Raw genomic sequence first — 23496 nt, forward strand, 5'->3', positions numbered from 1 at the left:
CAGCAGGTGTAGTGGAAGCAAGGCTGGATGTGAACAATGTGATGAACTGAGTTTTTATAAATTACATTCAACAAGCTGTCAGCTGCAAAAAAAAAAAAAAAAAAAACAGTTTGGATTTTATGGGCGGATCTGCGCCTCCATGGCTCTGGTGTCACACCTTTTCCAGCCAGCTGTGGATGATGAAGAGCCCCACAGTTACAGCCCTGACCTATCACTAACCTCCAAGCGACGGTATTAAGTGAAAGGGGAGAAGAAGAATTACCCAGCAGATAATTTCAGCATCCTTAATTGGCTAGTGCTTGACAGTGTGTTTGAACAAATGCAGGTTCCTCACTGGGCATGCTCCATATGATCTAACAGAGGAGCTGCTAGGCACGGTGTGGAGAACAGGCAGTTTGGGCGTTTTTTAGGAGCTCTGCCACCCTCTTATCTCAGCTGGGTTTGTTTCACATCCACGCAGCGCAGACTGATATTGTTTGTTCCTTTTCCTCACGTAGACTGTGAATGTCTTAGTCTTTGCGCGCAACAAAGCATGAATGAAAGGGAAAGTCAGGTGTCTGAGCAGGAGCGCATCTCGTCGCTGAGACAAAGAGACAGACCTGCGATGTGTCGTTAAACACGGAGCGGAGCTGAGCGTCGGTGTGAAGGAGGTGAGTGCGGAGCAGGAGGAGCAGTGTGCTCCAGGAGGCTCCGGACGGACGGACAGGCGCTGTCCGATCAGCACCACCGCAGTCACCTTGCAGTGAAAGTCACAAACCTGCTTAGAACTGATCTGATCAATTACTGCAACCTGGGAAGTCCCATGAGCTGGATTTGTTCTTCTGACGGGGGGAAAAATTGCCAGCGTTTGTGCTTTTATCACGACATCTTGGATTTACCGATGATGTGACGTCCATTCTTAATGTGATGCCATTGGCTGTAATCATTTTGGATTTCGATTTTATTCCCTCCAGTGGGTCTGGCAGCTATAAACGTTTATGAGCCGCAGTTGAATGGCAGGTGCTTGTAGACAAATACAGGGTAGTCGGGTTTAAAGGGAATGTAGCCGGATGCGCTTAAAGCAGTGCTGATTTCTTTCATAGTTGGTAAGAAACGACAGGTTGCTTTGTGCGTTGGTTTCTTATGTAATTGTTTCCTTCAGTCTCCCTGTGTGATCATTGCTGTGCATGGTTGCACGGTGTGTCTAGACTTACCTTTGCGATGAAGGGAACTTATTGGAGAAATGCCTAAGGGACGCAATGGGCCTGAGCGACGACAAGGATCGCATTGTGATAAACGTGGGAGGGATCAGACATCAGACATACCGCAGCACCCTGCGCACCCTACCTGGCACTCGCTTGTCCTGGCTGGCCGAGCCTGATGCACCCAACCACTTTGACTATGATGCCAAGATCGAGGAATTTTTCTTCGACCGCCACCCTGGCGTTTTTGCACATATCCTTAATTACTACAGGACAGGTAAACTGCACTGCCCTGCTGATGTCTGCGGGCCCCTCTATGAGGAGGAACTGGCCTTCTGGGGCATTGATGAGACAGACGTGGAGCCATGCTGCTGGATGACCTATCGTCAGCACCGGGAGGCAGAGGAGGCCCTTGATAGTTTCGGCGGGGGGGGTCTGTTGGACCTGGGGAGCGAGGATCCTGAGCCAGAGGTGGAGCATGCTGAGGATGATGATGAAATGACACGAAGGCTGGCACAGGGAGACTGTCCTGACACCAGGAGTGGAAGCTTGTGGAGCAGGTGGCAAAGGCATGTTTGGGCTCTGTTTGAGGACCCTTATTCCTCTAAATATGCAAGGGTGAGTTCCTCTGAAGCCTAACATGTTTACTTGTTTTCAGTCATGACTTTTACTTTCTTGTGATCTTCTCCTCTTGTCTCCAAATCTATTGGCTAGAGTTACTATACACACAACATAAACTAGAAAATAAACCAAACTGTCAGATGGGTTTACACATAATCATAATCAGCTATCAAGTGTCTGCCTATGTTTTTTTTTTTTTTTATCATAATCATTTAAGCTGTAAATTTCTCTGCATCTGTTGTTTAGCGAGACACAGAATAATGAATCAGGGAGGTTCAGCTAGGCTTTATGACCTTGAAATTGCTCTCCCAGGGGTCTCCACACCATGCATGTGACTGTACAGAGAAGAAAGGGGGGGGTCAACCAAAGTGCTCATCTGTCAAAATCATTACATGCAAATCATTGCTGCAGCCCTGCTTGATCTCACAGGAAAAGATAAGGAAACTCATCCTGACTCTCACAGGTCTTTGGACTGATATTTCCAGGGCACAGGGATCTCTCAGTAGGCTGGCACTTTGGTTAAATAGGTCAGCTCCATATTAGGAAGCCAGATCTTTGGCACCACCAGAATTATAGTGGCAGACCTCCAGACAAAAATGGGTTGCTGTTAGAGGTGACATTTTTGGTCTTATTCTGGGCACTATTCCATTTGGGCGCAAGACCTCTCAATAATGACAATGAAGTGACTTTTACACCTTTTTTTTGGTGTGCTTTATGACCACTGCCGCCTACAAAGACCGCTGTGCTGCATGCTGCTTTAACAGCTGTAGCAGGCTAATCAGTGTAATTAGTTATCAGGCCCCATCCAGCAAGTGTAAACTGTATTGACATGGTCTCACACTTACAGAACGCATTAGGAAAAGCAGTTTCACTCAAATACTAATTTTTAAATTCACTTTCAAGATGCAAGGAAATTTCCCAAAACATAAAACGCCTACATTTAATAGCAAGAACATAACAGAGAACAGACTGACAGACCTCCACTAAGACTGGCATGAAGATTAATTAGAAGTGAGCCTCAGAGTTAATTACACACTCTATTCACAGTGGATACATCAGTGGAAAACCCTTGTCACTGCGTATCACTGTAGTTCCATGCTTTCCCAGTAACAGTGAGAATTAGCCAATAAGTAGCACACAATATTCGCCTGTCACCCTCTCTCTAGGCCACACTGTTCCTCAATGTCACAAAGACACATAATTTAAGAGGCGGTCTGAAGAGATGCAGCATTTGTTTAACAGTTGGGAGGGTGGGATGTTCAGAGGGCTGAGAGACCCTGCGTGTCGACTCAGGAGGCTTCAGTGGTCGAAATCGAAGTAGCTCAGAGGATGGAGGCTTTATCACACTGCAGCATGCCCACACTGATATTTTTTTTTTTTTTGAGCTGTTTTCATCTGTCTTGCTAATTGTTTGACACAAGTAGGACAAACAAAACAAAACAAAAAACAATAATCTTTCAATCTAGCTTAAAAAAATAACCTGATTCATTCATCTGTAGCTGCAGCTATTATGTCATAGTTTGTAGTGTGGTTGGTTTTTGTACTGAGTACTTTGCACTTTTTTTTTTTTTTAAACAGTACAAGCTGTAGTGGGGGTGGACAAAACAACAATATTATGCAATCCAAGAGAACAAAATACCAATGCCTCAAATATTACAGCAAAATTGAATCAAGTAGTATCTTTTGAGCATGATGTCCTTAAAAACTGTCAGTAATTATAAGTAGAGTAGTCATTTTGTATTTCCTGATATTTAAATGTCAAGTGTTTCAATTGTCCCCGCTCTTTTTCTTTCCTGCATTTAAAAAAATAAATGGTAATTTGGTTCTGACATTGCAACCCACAAAATCCTTCACATCCTGTAATAGCAGTGAGTGGAAATTAGACTTTGCTCATGAAATCTGGTGTTTAAGTTGTAATTTTCTGAGAGTGAATAGTGATGCTTACCGACTAAACAAAGAGGACAGCTCTACTGACAGTATGTAGTCGCTTTCCCTCTGGACCCTTGTACTAACGTGGAAGGGAAGCAGACATTCATAAGTGCCAGTGATTTCCTCAGCACAATGCGATGAATTGCCAGTGATGAGATATTATGATGAGGGCCTGTTTTCCATCTCGTACTGCACGCCTGCCTTGGTGACACACTGTGAATGGGCCTGACTAAGTGTCTTGTGTTCAGTGGAATATACGGCCTCCTCGTGCCTGGACATGCTCACTCCAGGTTTTACCTCCCTGTTGCCACTCACTACCCCTCCCTGCTACTTAACAAGGCTGTGTATTAGTCCAAGAAGCACTACACAGCTTCACTTAGCCCCGTAAAGACATCTTCATGCATGAAAAAAACTCCTATTGATCCAACTTTTGTGATTCATAGGATGATTAAGTAGCTGTCTACTACAGCCAGCCCGATTCTCTGTCCACCATTGTGATCTACTGACCTCATATTCCCATTGAAGACCATTTTTTCCATTCAAACAACACAAATGCATAAGCGGTAACATATACTGTAAACCAGTTTAGCACGATGATGAGACAAGGACTGGGTTTCAATCAATACCCAAGAGAGAATACTGTATCTGTTACACCCGTGTAGCACACATCAGAAATATCCGAGCCTAAATGTGATGAAATATGATCAGGTAATCGATACACAATGAAGGCTAAAGTACTCTTTTGCCATTAGAGGAAATATAGGTTTCTCATAAAAGTCTGTCCTCAGTTCAGAGAGCCTGAGCTCACTTTGATTCCCAAGAGTCGATCATCTGGACAGCGTGACCTTGCGTAGGGAAGACCTACTGTAGTGATCACGCTGAAGGGAAGAGCCCCAGCTAATTTTAGTAGTGGGGGTTGACACTAATGTCCTGTCAGTTGCTGCTGCATGAAGCATACCCTTAGAAATGCCATGACCTTGAGATACAGCAGAGGGAACAGAGGCAAGCTTGCATTGATTGTCCCTTTTACAATGACACTTCTGAATCAAGACACAGAGAGAACGGAGAGAGGGAAGGAGGTGTCAAAGCCACTGTCACTGTCAGACCAGATGCCATTGTCTCAGATAATAGATTGGATTGCATTGTGTCTTGCTAAGAATGGCTGCTGAGGCGTCAAGCTTGATTATATTGCATGTATTACTGTGCTCATTCTCCTCTCTGTCCTTCTCCAACCCCCTCCCCTTTCTCCTCTCTGATGCTGTTCTGCACCCTATATATTTCCTGCTCAGTGGGTGGCTCTTGCCTCGCTGTTCTTTATTCTGGTGTCCATCACCACCTTCTGTCTGGAGACCCATGAGGCCTTCAACCCCATTATCAACCGCACTGAGACGGAGCTGGTGGACAACATCACAGTGGAGCACACCTACCAAGAGACTGAGACTGCGGCCTACCTCACCTATATCGAAGGCGTTTGTGTGATCTGGTTCACTTTTGAATTTCTAATGCGAATAACTTTCTGTCCAAATAAATTTGACTTCATTCGGAACGCCCTGAACATCATCGATTTTGTGGCCATCCTGCCCTTCTACCTGGAGGTGGGCCTCAGCGGGCTCTCCTCAAAGGCAGCTAAGGATGTGCTGGGTTTCCTGAGAGTGGTCCGCTTTGTGCGGATCCTGCGTATCTTCAAGCTGACCCGTCACTTTGTGGGACTGAGGGTGCTGGGCCACACATTGAGGGCCAGCACAAATGAGTTCCTGCTCCTCATCATCTTCCTCGCTCTCGGTGTCCTCATCTTTGCCACTATGATCTACTACGCTGAACGGATTGGAGCTAACCCTAACGACCCTCGAGCCAGTGAGCACACACACTTCAAGAACATCCCGATTGGATTCTGGTGGGCTGTGGTGACGATGACGACTCTCGGCTATGGAGACATGTACCCTCAGACAACTTCTGGTATGCTGGTTGGAGCCCTGTGCGCCCTGGCAGGTGTGCTGACCATCGCCATGCCTGTCCCTGTGATTGTCAACAACTTTGGAATGTATTACTCCCTGGCCATGGCAAAACAGAAACTACCAAAGAAAAAAAATAGGCATATCCCACGAGCACCGCAGCCAGGCTCTCCAAACTTCTGTAAGTCAAGCATCATCAGCTCACAACATCAGAGCCCTGTTCCCCATGACGACGTTTTCGAGATAAAGTTTCAAGGTAAGCCACAAAGGCAGGAGCCTTCAGATGCCTTGATTTATTGTTGTTTCATCATTTCTGTGTCCTGAAGCAGCCGCATCGCTGCTCAGCTGTTTCACTGTTGTCTGTTCCCACTTCAGTCAGATGATGGTGATTCAGGCACGAGATTAAACAAATGTTTCCCACGGAGCAATCAATAAAACAAGTGATGAAAAGCATATTTGACTCTGGATAGGAGGAAACGGAGATCGAGGCAGACCATGAGTAATCTTGCTATTGATTTTGAACTTCTTAATGCAGTTATTTTACTCCTCCTCCCTCTTAAGACAGAGAGTCTGTTATCATGTATTTGTAATGTACAGAACAAGTAAATAGATTCACTTCATTTGTTCTTCAATTCCCTCAGTGGCATGAGAGCAAATGTATAGACATCAGGAGCAGCATGTGTAAAAAATATATAGAACAACAAGATGTGAGGGGATAGCGTAAGGCCAATATTATACAACAGCACAACAGTTGTACATGTAATTCCCTGTGCACACACAGCTAGTGCTCTGATGTAAAGATTTATATTAAAGCATTGTATGTGAAACACAGTCTTCTGTTTGTTTTTCTTTTCTTTTCTTTTCCTTCAAGATTCCAAACTGAACGGCGAGGCAGCTAATGCGGCTCTGGCAAACGAAGATTGTCCTCATATAGACCAGGCCATATCTCCAGAGGAAATCTTCAGCCCCAGCGAGAGAGAGCGGCCCTGCTTCCTGGTCACCACTGCTGAACGCCCCAACCACACAGGGGGCAGAGTGAGGAGGGGTACGTACAGTAACAGCCAATCACAGGCCCCTGTCAGACACTGACACCCCTTAGACGCTAGACAGGACATGCTCCTTTTTCTCCTATTTGCTGAGTGTTATGCCTCAGTTTTTCACTGGCATATAAATATATATAAATATATATATATATATATATATACACAAAAACACACACAACCACAAACCTCTTACACTAATCCTCACACAGCTTCACAGCAGCTGCTTCTCCTCAATCATCCTCTTGGGAATTGTATATATTCCACATCACAATAACATCCGTTAAGGCCAAGCACAATCACAAATGTCAATAATAGTTGTCTACATCTACATAATATATTTTTTGATACCATGCATAATGTATACCCCTATTTATTTACCAGTAAGAAAGCTATTTTCAAGATTTATATGATCTAGAATGTGTTGTCTTACATGCCTAAGAAAATATTTATGTGCTATGCGTGTATCATGTATGTATATGTGTTTTAATGATAAATACCATCCGGGATCTGAGTTTGAGTACATTGCTCTTGATCATAACGGTGCATGAAGTGTCTTGCTGATGGGTGCTATCAGTATGGTGAAGGAGCACAACACAATTGGAGTAAAGCTAATGTCCAATATTTTATAATTTTATGAGACAAATTCAAATTTACTAAAATAACAGGGTTAAGTCATTTAGTTTGTTTTATTTCTTTAATATGAATCTGTAAAACATTCCGATAAAGAAGGTCCTGTTAGTCTCCTGCTGTGGCTCTATGTGCAGCCAGTGTAACAACAGTAAATGGCAAACAGTATGAAATTCTACCTGTAGCTGAGAATACATTCCCTGCCTGAGGTGCCTACCTTTTAAAAGTCTTTTATAGTGTTATACTCCAAACCATTCCAGTACCACCCGGTGCATGCTGTTGTACTCCGGATGCACTCAATGCATGGAGAATAATAATCTGTCTGAAGTCTGTGTTGACCTGTTTCTTTGGAGGCAAAAACAAGAAAGCAACAGGTGTAGTATTACCAGTGAGGAACGCCAAAACCTTTTGTCATGGATTCAGTGCTGCAGTGTACTCAGAACGTTCTCTGTTTTTCAACTGAAGGTTATGAAAAGCCTTGGAGCCTTAACAGCATGTCTGGCATGAGCGGGGATGCCTCTGGAGTGTCCTCAGTGTCCGCCCTGCCCTGCAGCCCACCCTGTCTAATGCAGCACTCACATTCTCCCATCCCATCCATTATGTAGCATGGTTGAGTAGCAGACACAATGCCATTGGAAGGCCAGTCCACACTCCTTCTCTTATCTTTCCTGTCAGATTTTGCTTTTACACTTGCCTTTTGCTCCTGCTTTATCATTTTTATTTTTTATTTTTCTGGAAAACTGTATCTTATCTGTGCTAATACTCAAACTTCCCAAGTGTTGTCCTTGGGTGTGTCATCATATCCTAGACTAGAAAACATTGGCACATGCCACCCTGCATGGGTCACTTCAGTTGCAGACAAAGCACTGTTCTACTTTTACCACAGGCTAACCCCACTTTTTCCTTGTGTTTACATCATTGCCTGTTGCTCTGTTGCTTTTGATCTCATATACTATTCTGCTAATAACTTTTATCTCATCTGCTTTTTACTATTTTGTGAAATAATTTTTCATAAGATGTAACCCTGCTGATAATATGCTGGACATGAATAATACATGGCTTTTAAACATATCCAAAAGGTACCATTGCCAGCTGTTAAGGGAACTCCTCTTAAGTGCTTTGTACGTTGCAAAGTAGAGACGTTATCATTCTGAAAGTGCAATCCAGACAAGACTCAATGTTATCCGAGTGGCCATTAAAAAAAATTGAACATGATGTTCATGATGTCCAATGCAATATGGAGATGATGACAATTCCTATGATACTAGTGATGAATTCATTTAATGTCAAAAGAACTAAAACTGTTCATTTGCATGAACTGCATGAGAAATTATGTTCAACACAAAGCTAACTGTATCGCAGTACTTGTAAGAAAAAAAGTTTTCTTTCAAAAGCTTCTTAAAGCTTTGTCATTTTTTATGCATTTTGAGACAGCTTTATAAGAGACTCAGTCATAGCAAGATTTTTTATGTAGCTGCCATTCTTTGCCTTTCCCCAAATTCATAGATTTATTTTCTTGTATTTATTTGACTGGGGCCTCCAACAAAAATAGTGTGATTTAACTTGAAGAACCTGTTATAAAGCCAACTAATGCTGTTATGAGCATAAATAGTTTTTATACAAATATATTTACTGGTAGTTTTTAGACAGTATCTGTAGTCTGCAGCACTTCTGTTACTGCTGTTATGCCTAAATTAAGGCAAGACTCTATCAAACAACGGTGCCTTCATACCTGGTGAGGCAAAGTAAAAATGCATAATAAATTGATATTTATGATAAAAAAAAGTGCTCCCTGTGTAGCATCAACACACTTTATACCATGCTCATAACAGTGTAACGAAAGCTTTATTTTTTAAGGTGCACCTCACACACTTTGCACCGCCCTTGTACCCTTAGCCACAGTAAAACTGCCCTTTTGGTTATTATTGTAACACCATAGACATCAAACATTGCTCCATGAAAAAAATAATACTAAACAGTCCCCATCTCAAGAATCTTTTTGTATGATTAAGCACAAAATATTATCAAAGGGGACCAGATAAGCAAGTCTTTGGAGCCAAAATATATCAAGTTATGATCAACCAGAGATGTCATGATGACTCTTGCAGTATGTATGTCTATTGATTTAAAACATCAATACTGTTACTGTTACATGTATTGATACTGTCCCAATAATTATGCACAATTGTTTCAGGGCACTTTAACAAATTTTATGTTGACCAATCAAAAATGTTAAGTTCTAGAAAAAAAATATAGCAACTCATCTAAGTTTTTGTTTTTGTTCTGAATGAGCAGAGTTTTACATTTCTAGTCATGTCTCTTGTGGTAATTAATGGACGTTATATATTTCAAAAAAAAAAAAAAAAAACTTGTGAAGATTTGATGTGAAGAGATGCAGGTGAACTATATGCTCATGCAATTCAAGTGAAAAAAAAAGTACAAAACACAGTATGGGATGTGGGTCTACTTGGGGAAAGGTAAATGCATGTATTTTACATTTATGCAACAGAAAAGTATTCAAATAAAATATGTAAATATAAGTCCTTGCATGAAATAAATTTTATACACAATGAGCGTTTAGACTCCGTTTTTCTTCAACAGCACATGCATACACATCTTTCTTTTCCCACTAGCATACAGCTAGTGCATTCAGCTGCTGTTTGACCTGGTGTTTCTCTGTGTTTGGGTCAAAGAGAACATGAGAAAACAAGGTGACTGTGAGAGCATGATGCAAAGTAGACAAACGCATGACAATGACTGAACTACTGTACATCAAGTTGTAAAACGCAGCATGATCGGGCATGTTTATTAACCGACTCAGAGTCCAACCTCTGCACACAGACAGTACATCTTTGTCTGGTGTCTTGGCTAAGCATGGGAAGTACATGGTAAACCTGATGTTTACCATGAGGACTAACGGAGCACATTTTCTTTACTCTTCAAGCTAGTGTCATTCCATCTCTCGCGTCTCAGAGGTATCCATCATCGCCATCATTTCCACCATTATACATAATTTGTGTAATAATTTATTTTTGTTATTGTTTTTTTATATGTTTATAGAGACCCAGCGACAACACCGGAGCAGACAACCAACAGAATCAGTTTGTGTTATGAACCATGGTGTACCAACCACTATGTGTATGACCCATAATGGCCCATCACCCACCTGATAGTGCTGTAGCATTGTTGTGTGTATTACTTAGTATTTTTAAATGGGTGTGACAGTGACAACCTGTACATCACAAACTCAGCATAGATGTAGCACTGAGAAAGTTTTGTTGTCAAGCCTTATGTAGCTCAGTATCTGTGACTGGTTACTGTGTTGTAATTTGTGTGCCTATTTTTGGTGTGTGCCAGTGCTGTAAATACGCTTTTGTGTGCTGAAGTTGTGTGTACCAATGTTTTGAGTGATCATCAAATATTTGTGTGCTTTTTCTGTTCAACAAAAAAAAAAAAAAGAAAAAAAAAATGTTGCTCCGATTTTAATCACCCCCAGCAAAAACTTGTCACTTGTCATGTCAGCCAAACAAAACAGATGAAAACAAAACCCTTAACTTTGCACTGTCATGGTCACATTTTTGTAGACTTTTGCACCGTTTTGCACCAGTGAATTTTTAACATTCCTTTGATATGTTTTCAGGCATCAGAGAGATAACATCCACAAAACAAAAGATCATATTTTTTAACTAATCATTCTTAAAAAAAAGCACCATTCTTACCTTGTATTAGAGGCATTAAAATGGTAATGTGTGCAGTTTAGAATTATTTTGTTGGTTAAGCAAATCTTTGGATTTATTTCAAGAGCAATGATAGATATTCAATATTCACTAAATGTTGATATATCTATTAATAATTACCTTAGATTTCAGATAAGATGGTCATTATTACTTAGAAATGCATTTTCAATTGACAATCATTTAGAACTGGCATTTATTCTTTTAGTGTACATGTGCAAATTAGTACATTAGTATCTAATATTAAGTAATGCTAAAACATTACATATATCATACTGGACAAGTGCCTATGTTAATGCAAATTCTCCTCACCCTTCAATGATACAGTTGAACCAACATGATAAATGGATTACATTTCCTTTTAAATTAGCAATTAGTCTAATCCATTGAAAACCAACATCTTTTCAGTACTCAGAAAGTACACACATAAAATAGCAATCCCCATATCTGTACATCAGCTTCTAAAGGCAAGAAATGGTTAAAACATAGGGCAGCCATAAGTTAAAAGTACAGCATCATAGTTTGTGTGGAAGAGGTAGTGAAAAGGGACCAACTTTCTACCAAACTGCAAACACACTGCCAACAACCTACTCTGATCTCTCTGCTGTCAGGTACAACAGATCTGGATCTGCCAATAGAGCTGAGCAACAATGGGGGACTGTGTGCTGGTCATTGTAAGACATGGATTTAATGAAGAAAAAAAAAAGTGGCTGTTATCATTAATGGAATTAATAATGCAACTAAGAGGCAACTAATGTGTGCCGTTTAGTGGGAAGAGTGTGTGTTTTGAACACCGTGCATTTTGTGGTTAGTTATCTCAATAAGGTGTTCAGTGATCGTTTTGATTGGTTTGTGGTTTAGGGATATTTTTTTGTGTCTTTTCTGACCAATACAGTTCAGGCTTGTACAATAAATAGTGATCAAATAAAAAAAACACAGAAATGATCATTTTTCAGCGAGTGTTGATTTATTTTTTCCAAACTAATTCAGGTAAAAAAAGATAAATAATTTAACTCTCAATGCATAATTCAGTGATTTGCATAATCATAAAATTAAAATGCTAAAATAAAAAAGTGCATTTTGACGCTAACTTTTCAATCATCAGCCATTTTCAACGCGGCCACTGCCCTTGATCAAGGTGCTGGCCTCAGGCCTACAGTTGATCCCCAGGTGCTGCACTGCGGACATTCACTGCTTATAAATATTTAGGATGGGTCAAATGCAGAAGAATAATTTCCCCCGGGAGGGATTAATGAAGTATGGAGTATGAAAGTGGTGCAAACAAGGCAAAGAGAAGGTCAAAGAATGTAACATAAACTGACAAAAGTATAAAGAAGTGATGGACAGCCGGAAAAAATAAAATACTGCACGTGTAAGAGGTAAATCATGACTGACCATAACCCAGAGGTTTTCAATGCGTTTCCATTTCAAGTAAGGAGACTGACAGCCTCCTGACATGCAAGATCACAGTAATAAAACTGCTGACATGGGAAGATGGAGCTACAGCACAAGTGTAGCCCATCCCTCACATGTCCTTAACGGCTTCACTCAGGAAGACGAACATGGCAGGTGGTCCAGGAGCCATAGGGAAAGCCATGTCCTGCAAAGCCATCAGCCCTAATCATGTCCATCAAACTGACGGGTTGGTCAGAAAAATGATGGATTCTATCTAACGGAAACATAACTCAGCCTGTGTCTGACCACATGACGGTGTTTATGGCAACAGCACTTTGAGGTCTGACCTCCTCAAAGAGATCAGGTGGCCAACCAGAGGGAGAAAGTTACCTTAAAATATACAACTGGTACCTGCATTCGGAAAGGATAGACCTGATAAGTCAGCGGAAATGAGTGGACAAAGTCACTCTATATTTAGAGTTAGTTGCTGAATTAATGTTCCTCATCCGATGTTATTGAAGAGGAGAATGCAGGGACTGTGTTGAGTCAGTTGTCGCAGCGCACACTGCCATAGAATGTCCAGCTCCACAGCCAATGAGAAGAGGTCTGAGACCAGGAATGAGATGTGGCTGGAAGACGTCAGTCTCTGAACCGTCTCCACACATCCCATGTTCGTTCCAACCCCACGAGAGGAGACACCTCCCTGAAAAGCAGAGGGGTCATGGGTCAGTGGACCTGAGAGGATAGACACGGGTCTGCAGCAGAGTAACATGTGAGCTAAAATTAGCAGTCTGGAGAAAAAAGGCTGTGAAAAAACACATACACACAGAACACACAGAGGCTCTCTGTTCCCAAGACAGACACTTGGCCAGTAATAAAGCTTCCCTGCTCTTCACAGCTGGTGAGCTTGTTGGTGGGTGTGGTCAGGTCTGCATCACCGAGAAGACACGTGCCATGGCAACACAGTTACCTAATAGGATCCATTACCATGGCAACAGAAGCGAGCTTGCTTTCTCAAGGGTAACACATCTTCGAGCTTTTCCCATCCTGCAGTTGTGTGTCTTTCAAGCAATGTTTTCATTATTTCATCAAGGGATTTCATTGTCTTTGTGTTTTTACCTCGCCTCTGAATGTCTGTGGTGTCAAAGATTTGGATTTGCCAACAGACACATATGCATTCAGCAGTTAACACACCAAGATATCACGCCAGCAGCTTATGTCAGTGTGACACTCTGCCAGGAATGGGGAAAGCGTTACAAGCACGCATAGCCCGGACTTTCAGATAAAGCCGACCATACTCACGAATATGTGAACTTCAAGTATTCATAGATTTTGTTCACAGGGAGAAACAGCCTTATTTTGGTGCTCTGCTTAATTCATGGACTCACTGACTGGAGTACAGCACATCAGTGTTTCCATGGCAACAAAGTGCCTGCACAATATTCTGCACAACAAAAGGATAAAAATCAAGACACTTAAACCAAACGCTATTTCCTTGTAAACAAATTATTGCTGGGTTTTACATTCCACAGTTTACAATTTCACACCTTATTAATGATACCACAATCTGCATGAGGTGTTGATATTTGTAGATTAACATACGTTATGATTCAGGTGCAACCGAAACGAGGTCTGATCCAAAATGTTTGTTTTATACAAAGCCTGTGACATCAAAACTGTTCAAATTAACAAAAATCTTTCCTCAGATTGGATGAGCTGTGCGAACAGCGCCTTTGGCCAATCTGCCACCCCTGACCATCGGTGATGAGTTTCATACAAATGGGCAAGGGCTGAGCAGGCAACAGATATCATAAGCAGCATGCAATGCTCTCCGTTCCTTTCCGCCTGACCTACTTCAGCACCAGAAATAGCAGCACTCAGGTCTCTGCTTCCAATCCTGTTTTGCTATTTCATTGCTCCTGCCACCATGCTCCAGACAGGAGGAGGAAAAGAGGAGAGCATGGCAGAGGGAACACTCCCTTTACAGGTTCTACTTTGCCATCACATTACGAGGCCAGATGAACTTCTGAAAGCTCTGTGAGAACTGTCTCAATGACGCACAGTCTCTGTAAAAAACTTCTTATTTGGCATATCCAGCAAATGGGTTAAAGTGATTGGGGCTTTAAAAGTGTAAAAGTGGACATTTGTGTGGAAACACCAGTGCTCTCTACTTGTGTTTTAGTGTCCATGTGTGGCATTTATACTGATGTAAAAAAAAAAAAAAAAGAAAAAAGAAAGGTAAATATCTAAGTTTTATGCAAAAGATTTTACTTCCAAAATGATTTGTAGAGTTACACCATGATAATGGGAAACCAGATGTTGTTTGTCAAGCCTGCAAACACTGAAAGGGCATCAGATCTGTTTGTTAAACTAATAAGAAAAACAATTATACCCAAATAAGTCTGTTTGTTCAGTACTCTTTTTCAGGCATGTGTGAGCCTGTGCTGTCTATTTTCTGTTGTTCTATGGATAAACGAAGCCTGTTCTGCAAACATTCAACTGGAACAACATGCCTGTAAATGTGTGTGGTTAATTCAGCTCTTTTACAGGCCTGTTCGGGTAATTGCTTCTGTCAATGATACCCATCTAGCCATGCTGTAATTACTTCCTGATGCAAAGGCCACAGAGAAATGAGCTGACCTCAGAAATCCTCTGCAGCATTACCAGAAGGATTAATATTTCACACTGATGTTTAACTGTAATGTACCAGACGGTTCTCTTACTACTTCTCTGGTGCAGCAAGGAAGAAATTTTGAAACGGCCTAACCTGTGTTCATTCCCTTCACCTTCAGAAAATGAAACCATTTTTGGCCACAACGGGAGGCCTGTCTTTTAGTATATCTGTGTATTTTTTCTTCCTCTTTGCACCTTCCTCATCCAGTTTATTGTATCTATTTTGCAATGAAACTTGATTAACCATATATCTTCATTGAATGCTTTCATATTGACAAACAGAATAGTTCTTTAAACAAACAACAAATAAATGAGCAGAGAAACTAATGAAATGTATGAGCATTTGAGGAAAAATACACTCACCTACAATTGCAAGATTATGTTCAGATCCACACGCGATCTGCAGAAAAAAAAATGTGTTGAGAATGTGGTGGAATAGAAACTCCATTTTAAGGCTGTCGAGAAGTATTTGTTGAGCCAATGTGACAACTGTAACTAAACCTGGAGTGAAACTGAAATAAAAATCAAAATGATTGTTAAGATGTCGTAAGTCAGCTTTTGTTCAGAAATGCAGAGCTTGACCGCACCAAACACAAACAGCATAAGTTTTGGTTTCATCAGCATGGCTTTGACAACTTGATATCCAATCCCTCACTCAACAAGAGTCTCACTGAAAAGCCAAGCCAAAACTGTGACAGACAGTTCTATATAGGCGCTAAAACCAACTCCTGGGTTGTCCAGAGAAATTAATACACCTGTCTCGTGTCTCCATCAGAACTGATACATTCAAATATATAACACACACACACACACGTAAAACATGATACATCCTCTGAATGACACTGCTATGGCTTTCTTACTAGCAATAAATGTCAATGGGTTCTATACTGTATAAATATATTGCATTTATATTGTATTGCTGTTACAGTTTAACTGCTTTGATAAAGTATTTCTTAATAAAGCACCCAGCTGCAGCAATCTATGAACGGAATAACACCCAGTGATTCTTCAGCCACTGACAGGATATAATTTGTTACTACAATAATGTTCATAGGTCTCATAAAAATATGACAGTTTACTAAATATTGAGTCTGTGGGCATATGTACACTATATGTTTGGAGGACTAACATGGTAGGGTGGGCTGAGAGATTCATAGTCTATTCAACTAATCCATCTTGCCTTTAGCTTTACACACACACACACACACACACACACACACACACACACACACACACACACACACAGTGACGACGCCTTGACATACGCCAGTGCTGCTGCAATGATGAGTGTGCAGACGAAGAATGATCCAGAGCCTGCCCTTGCCCGTCCCTGACATCTACTTTATTGGCAAAAATCTCCTACCATATAGCTGCCATTTAGACTATAGGTTAACTGCTGCCTTCCTGCGCTACACACATGAAATTGTCCTTATGGGAGAGGAGACCTCTGCCTTCACTAAATGTAAGTGCTTCTCTCCCTGGTGGAGGATAATGGCAGTGTGTGTGTTTGGCTCATGAGATATAGTGATAGAAATCATTAACAAGCCACTCTCAGTGGGCCTGGTTCTCATTCAAGAATGCTGTGTTTCACCTCACACAAAGCAACCTGTCTCCTGTTTTCATTTGTGGACATTTGCTTCCCTCTGCTGGACATTCTTTAATATGGCAGGAGTGCAACCGTCAACAATCCATACCACAAATCATCCTTACGACCACCAATCCATCCATGAAGCCGTTTCTCTAGTTTGACTCACAGGACGTCATCTCCGTCTTCCTTGACTTATCATCACCCAAGAGGATTGTGATCAGTTTAAAGGAAGACAAACGAGATAAGAGTTTTTGCCTCTTTCCAGTTTGGTGAAGGTTTCAGCCTGACCCTTCCAGAACAAATTTGAGAGTTGTCTCAGAAGCTACTTTTATATAATGATGTTTATTTCAATAGTAATTTTGTGCGTCAAGGTGATTATGCATTTTCTTTACTGTAATTTTAGTCTGGCCTGACTAGAATCAGTCCATTCAATCTTATTCATAAAGTTTGTTCTTTGTCCTTTAAAAAGCATTCAAACAAAGTCTAGGGATAGACATGGCCATGTGACACTTCAACTTTTCTTTAATAACTCTTGTCCTATACCATCCAGGTCATTTAATCTGTTGTACTGCCAGTACTACCTGTGTTGCTCCACAGAGGACTTTAACCTCTGCAGGGAGGCGGGCCTCCTGACGGCCACCTTCTGCCAAAGGACCGGCTGACTGTTGCTCTGCGTTCTGACTGGTTGATGCCACTCGGCCCAGCTGTCCATAATTTCCTCTTCCCCATGTGAACACTTTTCCACTCTCTGAAATAGATTACCTTTTACTGCACTGGTAGTGATCCTTAAAATCTTGATAATGTTAATCCATCATATGTTTCTATGTCTCACCTGTTTGGACAACAGTATGTGTCCATCCACTCCACATTTTAACAGCTTTTTCTCCACCCAGGAGGGACCGTTTCAGAAGAGTGGGACAAAACAAGAAGGGCTCTGTGGATGTGAGCTGACCATGCTTGTTGCTTCCCCACATAAACAAATCACCGTCTCCTGAAAACACACGCCACAGGAGCAACATTATTCTTCATCCAGCAGAGGCAGTAGAGCGGTAATTGAGTGGTACTGGTCAACTTAATTACAGAACAAGAGGAAGTTCAGACATGATGTATAAACAAAGTAGAAAACAGTGCAGTTGGACAATCATCAAGAGTTAGTGCTCCCTGAGGGAGAAAACAATGGAATGCATAACTAGTTTATTTGTTGCTACTAATACTTACTTGAGAATTTACACATCTCTACAGTCTATTCAGGAAAGCACTCTGGAGAGTTTTGGATGCAAAAACCTTGTTGGACACCCTAACCTTGGCAATATAATTCATAATATATACTGCTTTCTTTGTTTTTAGATACGTTAACAATCCTCTCCAAACTGGGAAATGTGGAAAGTATATGCAAGAGAGCAAAACTCTCAAACTGTCATAAACCTACCTGCAGGGTGGGGAAGCAAAATTTACAATATTTTGAGGCAGGGATTGAAAGACAGTGTATGACCAATTAGTTTATTCAAAGTCATGAGAATTTATTTGCCACAAGAAAATTTACATAATAGAAAATGTTTTTATTCTATGTGTCCTCCTTCTTTCTCAATAACTGCCTTCACACGCTTCCTGAAACTTGCGCAAGTGTTCCTCAAATATTCGGGTGACAACTTCTCCCATTCTTCTTTAATAGTATCTTCCAGACTTTCTCGTAATAGTTTTGCTCATAGTCATTCTCTTCTTTACATTATAAACAGTCTTTATGGACACTCCAACTATTTTTGAAATCTCCTTTGGTGTGACGAGTGCATTCAGCAAATCACACACTCTTTAACGTTTGCTTTCCTGATTACTCATATGGGCAAAAGTTTGTGAAAAGGTATGGATAATAGTGTTAGGTATGATTATGACATCAATATATGTTTGGTTTCAAAACAACTGACGTAGTGCCTGCTGAGAAAAAACAACTAAATGTTCATTGTAAATTTTGCTTCCCCACCCTGTAGGTCATATATACATATTAACATATTATGTTAGCAGTAGCTATTATCCAAATACAAATGAACATAAATGCAGCAAAATACTGACTATATGCCATACCTGTGAGGCACACACAGTGGGCTGATCCTGCAGTAACCATGAATGCCTTCTGGTCCAGGCCTGCAACATGTGCAGAAGTATTTGAACATATTCATCGATTATGCTGTGGTAGCACACTCATGTGAGGCATGAAGAGCATATGAAACAGTTTTGGTAGTTTGAGTAGTTACAGACATATCTTACCAGGTACCAGAGAGGGCACTTTACTGTTGAGGTGTGATGGGACAGGATTTGAACTGACAGCTCTCTTAGCCTGACTGAAAAGACCAGTTCCCCACTGGTATACACAACTTGACTCTTGAGGTAGTGCAGAAAATTATGAGATCAAACATGACATGACATCATTTATTGCCAAACTAAAGCATAATGACAGTTTATGGTCAAAACTCACCAGTTACAGCAAGTGAGTGTCTCAGTCCTGCTGCTACACTCACCACTGGTTCCTTCAGACTCTGAAAGCAAACAGAACTGCTGCAAATAAACTGATCACAAAATAAACAAGTTTGTAGAAGCATTTAATGAATCAGTAAATGTATGGCAACTATTACATCTACCAAAGTAGAAGATATATTGCATTCCATAGCTCAAGCATTGCCTTCATGTACCTACCTCAACAACAAGTGCATATTCAGAGTGTGTGACTGCCTCTCCGACGCCCAGCTGTCCAAATGTGTTGGAGCCACATGCCAATAACTGTCCACAGTCTCCCAGTGAGATATAAAAACAAATATTGTTGACTTGTATTTACCAACTTAACCTTAAGATTTTCAAAATACACACTGTACAGCAGAATAAACAATGTACCACTCCCTAAATAATATAATAACATATATATTATGAGATTTCCAGCTTCATTATAAATTATTGCCCTTGATTAATGTCAGCCATAGATCCTCCTTGAAAGAACATTTGATCAAATTCCATGAAGATATCTTTACTTTTACAATATATTTCACTAGACCTGGTGAATTTAAAGTGTGAAACAGAACTCACCAGAGAGAAGAAGAGTAAAATCCCAACCACAAGCTACTTTTGTGACTCTCTTGCTTAGGCTGGAACAGACCTGAAGAGTAAGGACATCTGTATTGTGGCCAAGGCCAAGCTGGCCTTTGCTGTTCTGTCCGCACACGAACACCTCTCCATTCTCTGTCAAAAATATATATAACATACATCATATATCATCATGCATTAGATACATTATTATAATTTCATATTTTTACATGTCTTGCAACCACATAACAGAAAACCACAAAACTGGCAACAAAAATGTTTTTTAACCATACAAATAATGAAAAAAGCTAGCTTTGATCAGCTGTAATATTCATATGTACATATTTACTTTGATAAAGCTGTGAAATGATGAGTAGAATAAAAGTTGGCACAAATCAGCCTCAGTTCTACAGCTTTTCAGTGAACTTAAAAGTTACATAAAATTTTGTCAAAATAAAGTACATGTATTTAACGTTATGGCTTAAGTTATATTCTTACATAGATACGCTATATGTATTTTATTTTTATATATCGACTAAAATTTACTTAGGGGGTCAAATAAGTGGCCATTTTTGTCAAAAAAAAGTTGTAAGAAATGCATAGAACTGTGTTGAAATAATGCTAATACATTTGTACACAGACTACTGAGATTATTTGACAGTGGAAGCTATATTCTCAGAAATATTGGATTTTGAATAGCACGTGTATGTGAAAACTTTTGCTGGTGGACGGACATGACATTACCCATGATGATCTGGTCAGTATCAGTTCTTTATTAGCAATAAACTTATATACTTACTATTGCTAATTCTCCTCTTATTCATAAATATTAGTATTGTGGATCTAAAACAAAAACACAAAATGTGGCAGTGGACGGATTTGACATGGTTGTTACAGATCCCACATACTGATGCTCGGCAGCCATGTCACCGTTTCCACAAATGATCCCTGTGCAAAAACTAGTATCAGAATTATTTATTGTATAGTTTATCATCAAACTAAAGAGTAAATAACAATACAGAATTGTTATTTCTTCATAAAAATGCTTATTATTAGAAAACTTTTGATTTAAAAAGCGACTTGTGACATTCTTAATGTATGTATTTACGTAACATAAGCAGGATGGATCAGCACCATACTCCATATTGAACCTGTAAAAATAAAACATGTAATATGTAGTATATAATCTTGTAGGAAAAACTGGGGAATCTAAAAGAATAGAATATTTGTTTTTCAGGTAAATTCAGTTAAAATATAACTTGGCCATTTGTGACATGAAAATATAGCATTAATTATGATGAAATTGGACATTTTTGAGCTGAAAACATAGTTCATATGACCATCAACATGTTGAACAGAACTGAAATCCTGTAAATTTGCATAACTTGCATTTACCAACACAAAGTTCCTTTGGGGATTCACTTATATTGATTATTATATTTCTTATGCACAAAGACATAAATAAGACCTCTTAGCAATTTTTAGCCGACATATATTTTTAGTTTTAACTTAATCCTAGAACATAAATCCAGGCAGCATCATACAGCTGTGCACCAGCAGAGGGAGCCCTGTCACTTGTACAAAGCTATGTGACTTACTTATCGTTACAGAACATGTTTACCAGTTGGATATAGAGCGCGTTTTGAATAAAATGTGAAGTTTTTGGAGAACAGTAACTAACCGGTGACCACCACGGAGTGCCCTCCTCCGCCGGTGACCTCCCGGACCACCGCCCCGTTCGGCAGAGCTGCGGTGTTCGACAAACGGGGAAGGGACTGGTCCTCCGCATGTCCCTGTCCGAGCTGTCCGTAGCTGTTGGCTCCCTGACCCACATGGTACATTACTCACAACAGAGAACAAAACAAATGGTACCAACCACTAAAAAGTTAAGCATATCAACAGTCATTTGTGCTTTCTACAGGCGCGCTTTATTAACTTACGCTGACGACTAAGCAAACATTAGCCAAAGTGCTATCCAAACATTTTTTTTTTTTTTTTTAAGTGCTATCCAAACATTTCTGTACTGTCAGGACTGTTGAGATGGTGCACATGAGACAATTAAATACCACCAGTATGCACATTTATAAAGCTTAAACAAACTATATTTACAAGTGAAGGAGCAAACTTACCCACGCTTGTAAACACAACTCCATGGAATACTGCTCCTGCCGTAAATGGCTACTACATTTTTGCGACACTGTCGTGAAGTTAGCAATGTTTTAGCAAATACATTTTTAAAAAAGTGAAAAAAACGTACTATTATAACTAGCCTTTTATTTTCACCTGTTGGAGTTTATTGTGTTGTGAAGGTACCATGCAGTGGTAGAAGATAGATTCAGATATATTATGGAAGCAAAACGAATAATACACTAAAAATATTTCAGTACAAATAAATGTTTTACATTCAAACAAGGCAGAGAGAGTAAAATTATCAAAGTATTTTCAGCAGAATGTGTGTCTTCTTAACCCTTTCATGCATGAATTATGAGAGCCTTACTCAAGATTTTTTTTCCCCTGAGTGTTTTAATTCCTCTTTCGGCATGAAAAAAAAACAACAAAAAAACAATGTGATTGAAATGTTTTTATGAGCCTATTTTTCATGGAGTCACAAAAATGTCCATGCAGCTAGACACCATTCGTTTAATTTTTGAAGCAAAAAAAACATTTTTTTTACTGTCATATTGTGTGAAAGCTATGAAATTTTTTTTTTAAATGCTCCTAATTTGATGTTTTCTCACATTTTAACATACTATAATACTAGCTATTACTCACTCAGATAATATGGAAAAAGACAACAACTTTTTGTTTTAAAAGAAACTGTTCATTACAGTCTAATTGATTTACACTCAAATATGTTACTGCAGATTTATCAGGTTTATGATTTGCAGTGTATAGGATGATGCATAAGCGTCCATTTGGTTGATATGCAGGTAAAACAACAAAATCCATGAATATACAAGAGAACAACTGTAGAATAACTGTCCACTGTAGTGACCAGTATGAAAGGGTTAAAAGTACTTACTGTACAGGAAGCAGCTGAAACTAGTAAAGCTTGTAAATGAACAACCACCCCTGTCTTGATAAATGAATTATCTACAGTAATTATATGTGGAAGACAGTATGAAACTGTACCAGACAGTACTTACTGTACTGTCAAAAGGTTCCTGTAAGTATTTAACTGTAGTATATGATACTTTTGGATTATTATCACTATTGAATTCATGTATGCATTTTATTGTTGTGCATGTTTTAGGTTGAGTTCATTTTGACTATTCTTTTTACTAATTTAATCCTCAGAAATGTGTTACATTCTATTTTATTGTATGCAATGTTTGCAACATTACTGTCTAATGAGATCCACATACATCTAAAAAAAAAAATGAAGGGGTAAAAAGCCTGTTTTCAGTTTTTGATAAAGCACTTTCCAGTAAATCCAAGAGGGAGATTTTGAAGTTTATTTATCTTTAGAGGGAAGAACATTTCAATGCCAATCCATAAAGAAACATTTTATTCTTAATGTAATCACAAACATTAAAGTGAAAACATTTAGAGATTGTTTTCACTTGACATGAAGGGTATGAAAAATCTGGAGAGTGACAAGTAGAAAAACCTAAAATGGAAAATTCTACTTGATATGTAAATATTCTAACTACTTCAAGAACTGGATCAACTTACAATCTATAA

The 23496-nt window shown here is 39.7% G+C and overlaps 2 protein-coding genes across 3 annotated transcripts; one reads left to right on the forward strand and one right to left on the reverse strand.

Moving 5' to 3' along the window:
* Positions 1-112: 112 nt before the first annotated feature.
* kcnc1b (potassium voltage-gated channel, Shaw-related subfamily, member 1b) lies at positions 113-11110 on the forward strand. Of its 2 annotated transcripts, none has more exons than XM_030136008.1 (4): positions 113-1799; positions 5021-5939; positions 6555-6728; positions 7819-9923. In XM_030136008.1, exons 1-4 carry the CDS (start codon positions 1239-1241, stop codon positions 7956-7958), a joined length of 1794 nt encoding a protein of 597 aa, XP_029991868.1. In that variant the 5' UTR covers positions 113-1238; the 3' UTR covers positions 7959-9923. The 2 variants fall into 2 exon arrangements, with proteins under 2 accessions (XP_029991868.1, XP_029991869.1); XM_030136009.1 differs by lacking the exon at positions 7819-9923 and adding an exon at positions 10414-11110 and having other exon boundaries at positions 115-1799.
* Positions 10747-22040, reverse strand: sergef (secretion regulating guanine nucleotide exchange factor). The gene is made up of 11 exons (XM_030136010.1): positions 21942-22040; positions 21494-21635; positions 19816-19968; positions 19432-19526; positions 19214-19274; positions 19006-19119; positions 18823-18882; positions 17576-17734; positions 17325-17491; positions 15519-15555; positions 10747-13185 (listed from the first exon to the last, which is right to left on the reverse strand). The coding sequence occupies exons 1-11, from the start codon at positions 21963-21965 to the stop codon at positions 12995-12997; spliced, it is 1203 nt and encodes a 400-aa protein (XP_029991870.1). The 5' UTR covers positions 21966-22040; the 3' UTR covers positions 10747-12994.
* Between the last annotated feature and the right edge of the window lie 1456 nt (positions 22041-23496).

Source organism: Sphaeramia orbicularis, chromosome 6, assembly GCF_902148855.1.
Source record: "Sphaeramia orbicularis chromosome 6, fSphaOr1.1, whole genome shotgun sequence".
In the NCBI taxonomy this organism is placed as follows: Eukaryota; Metazoa; Chordata; class Actinopteri; order Kurtiformes; family Apogonidae; genus Sphaeramia; species Sphaeramia orbicularis.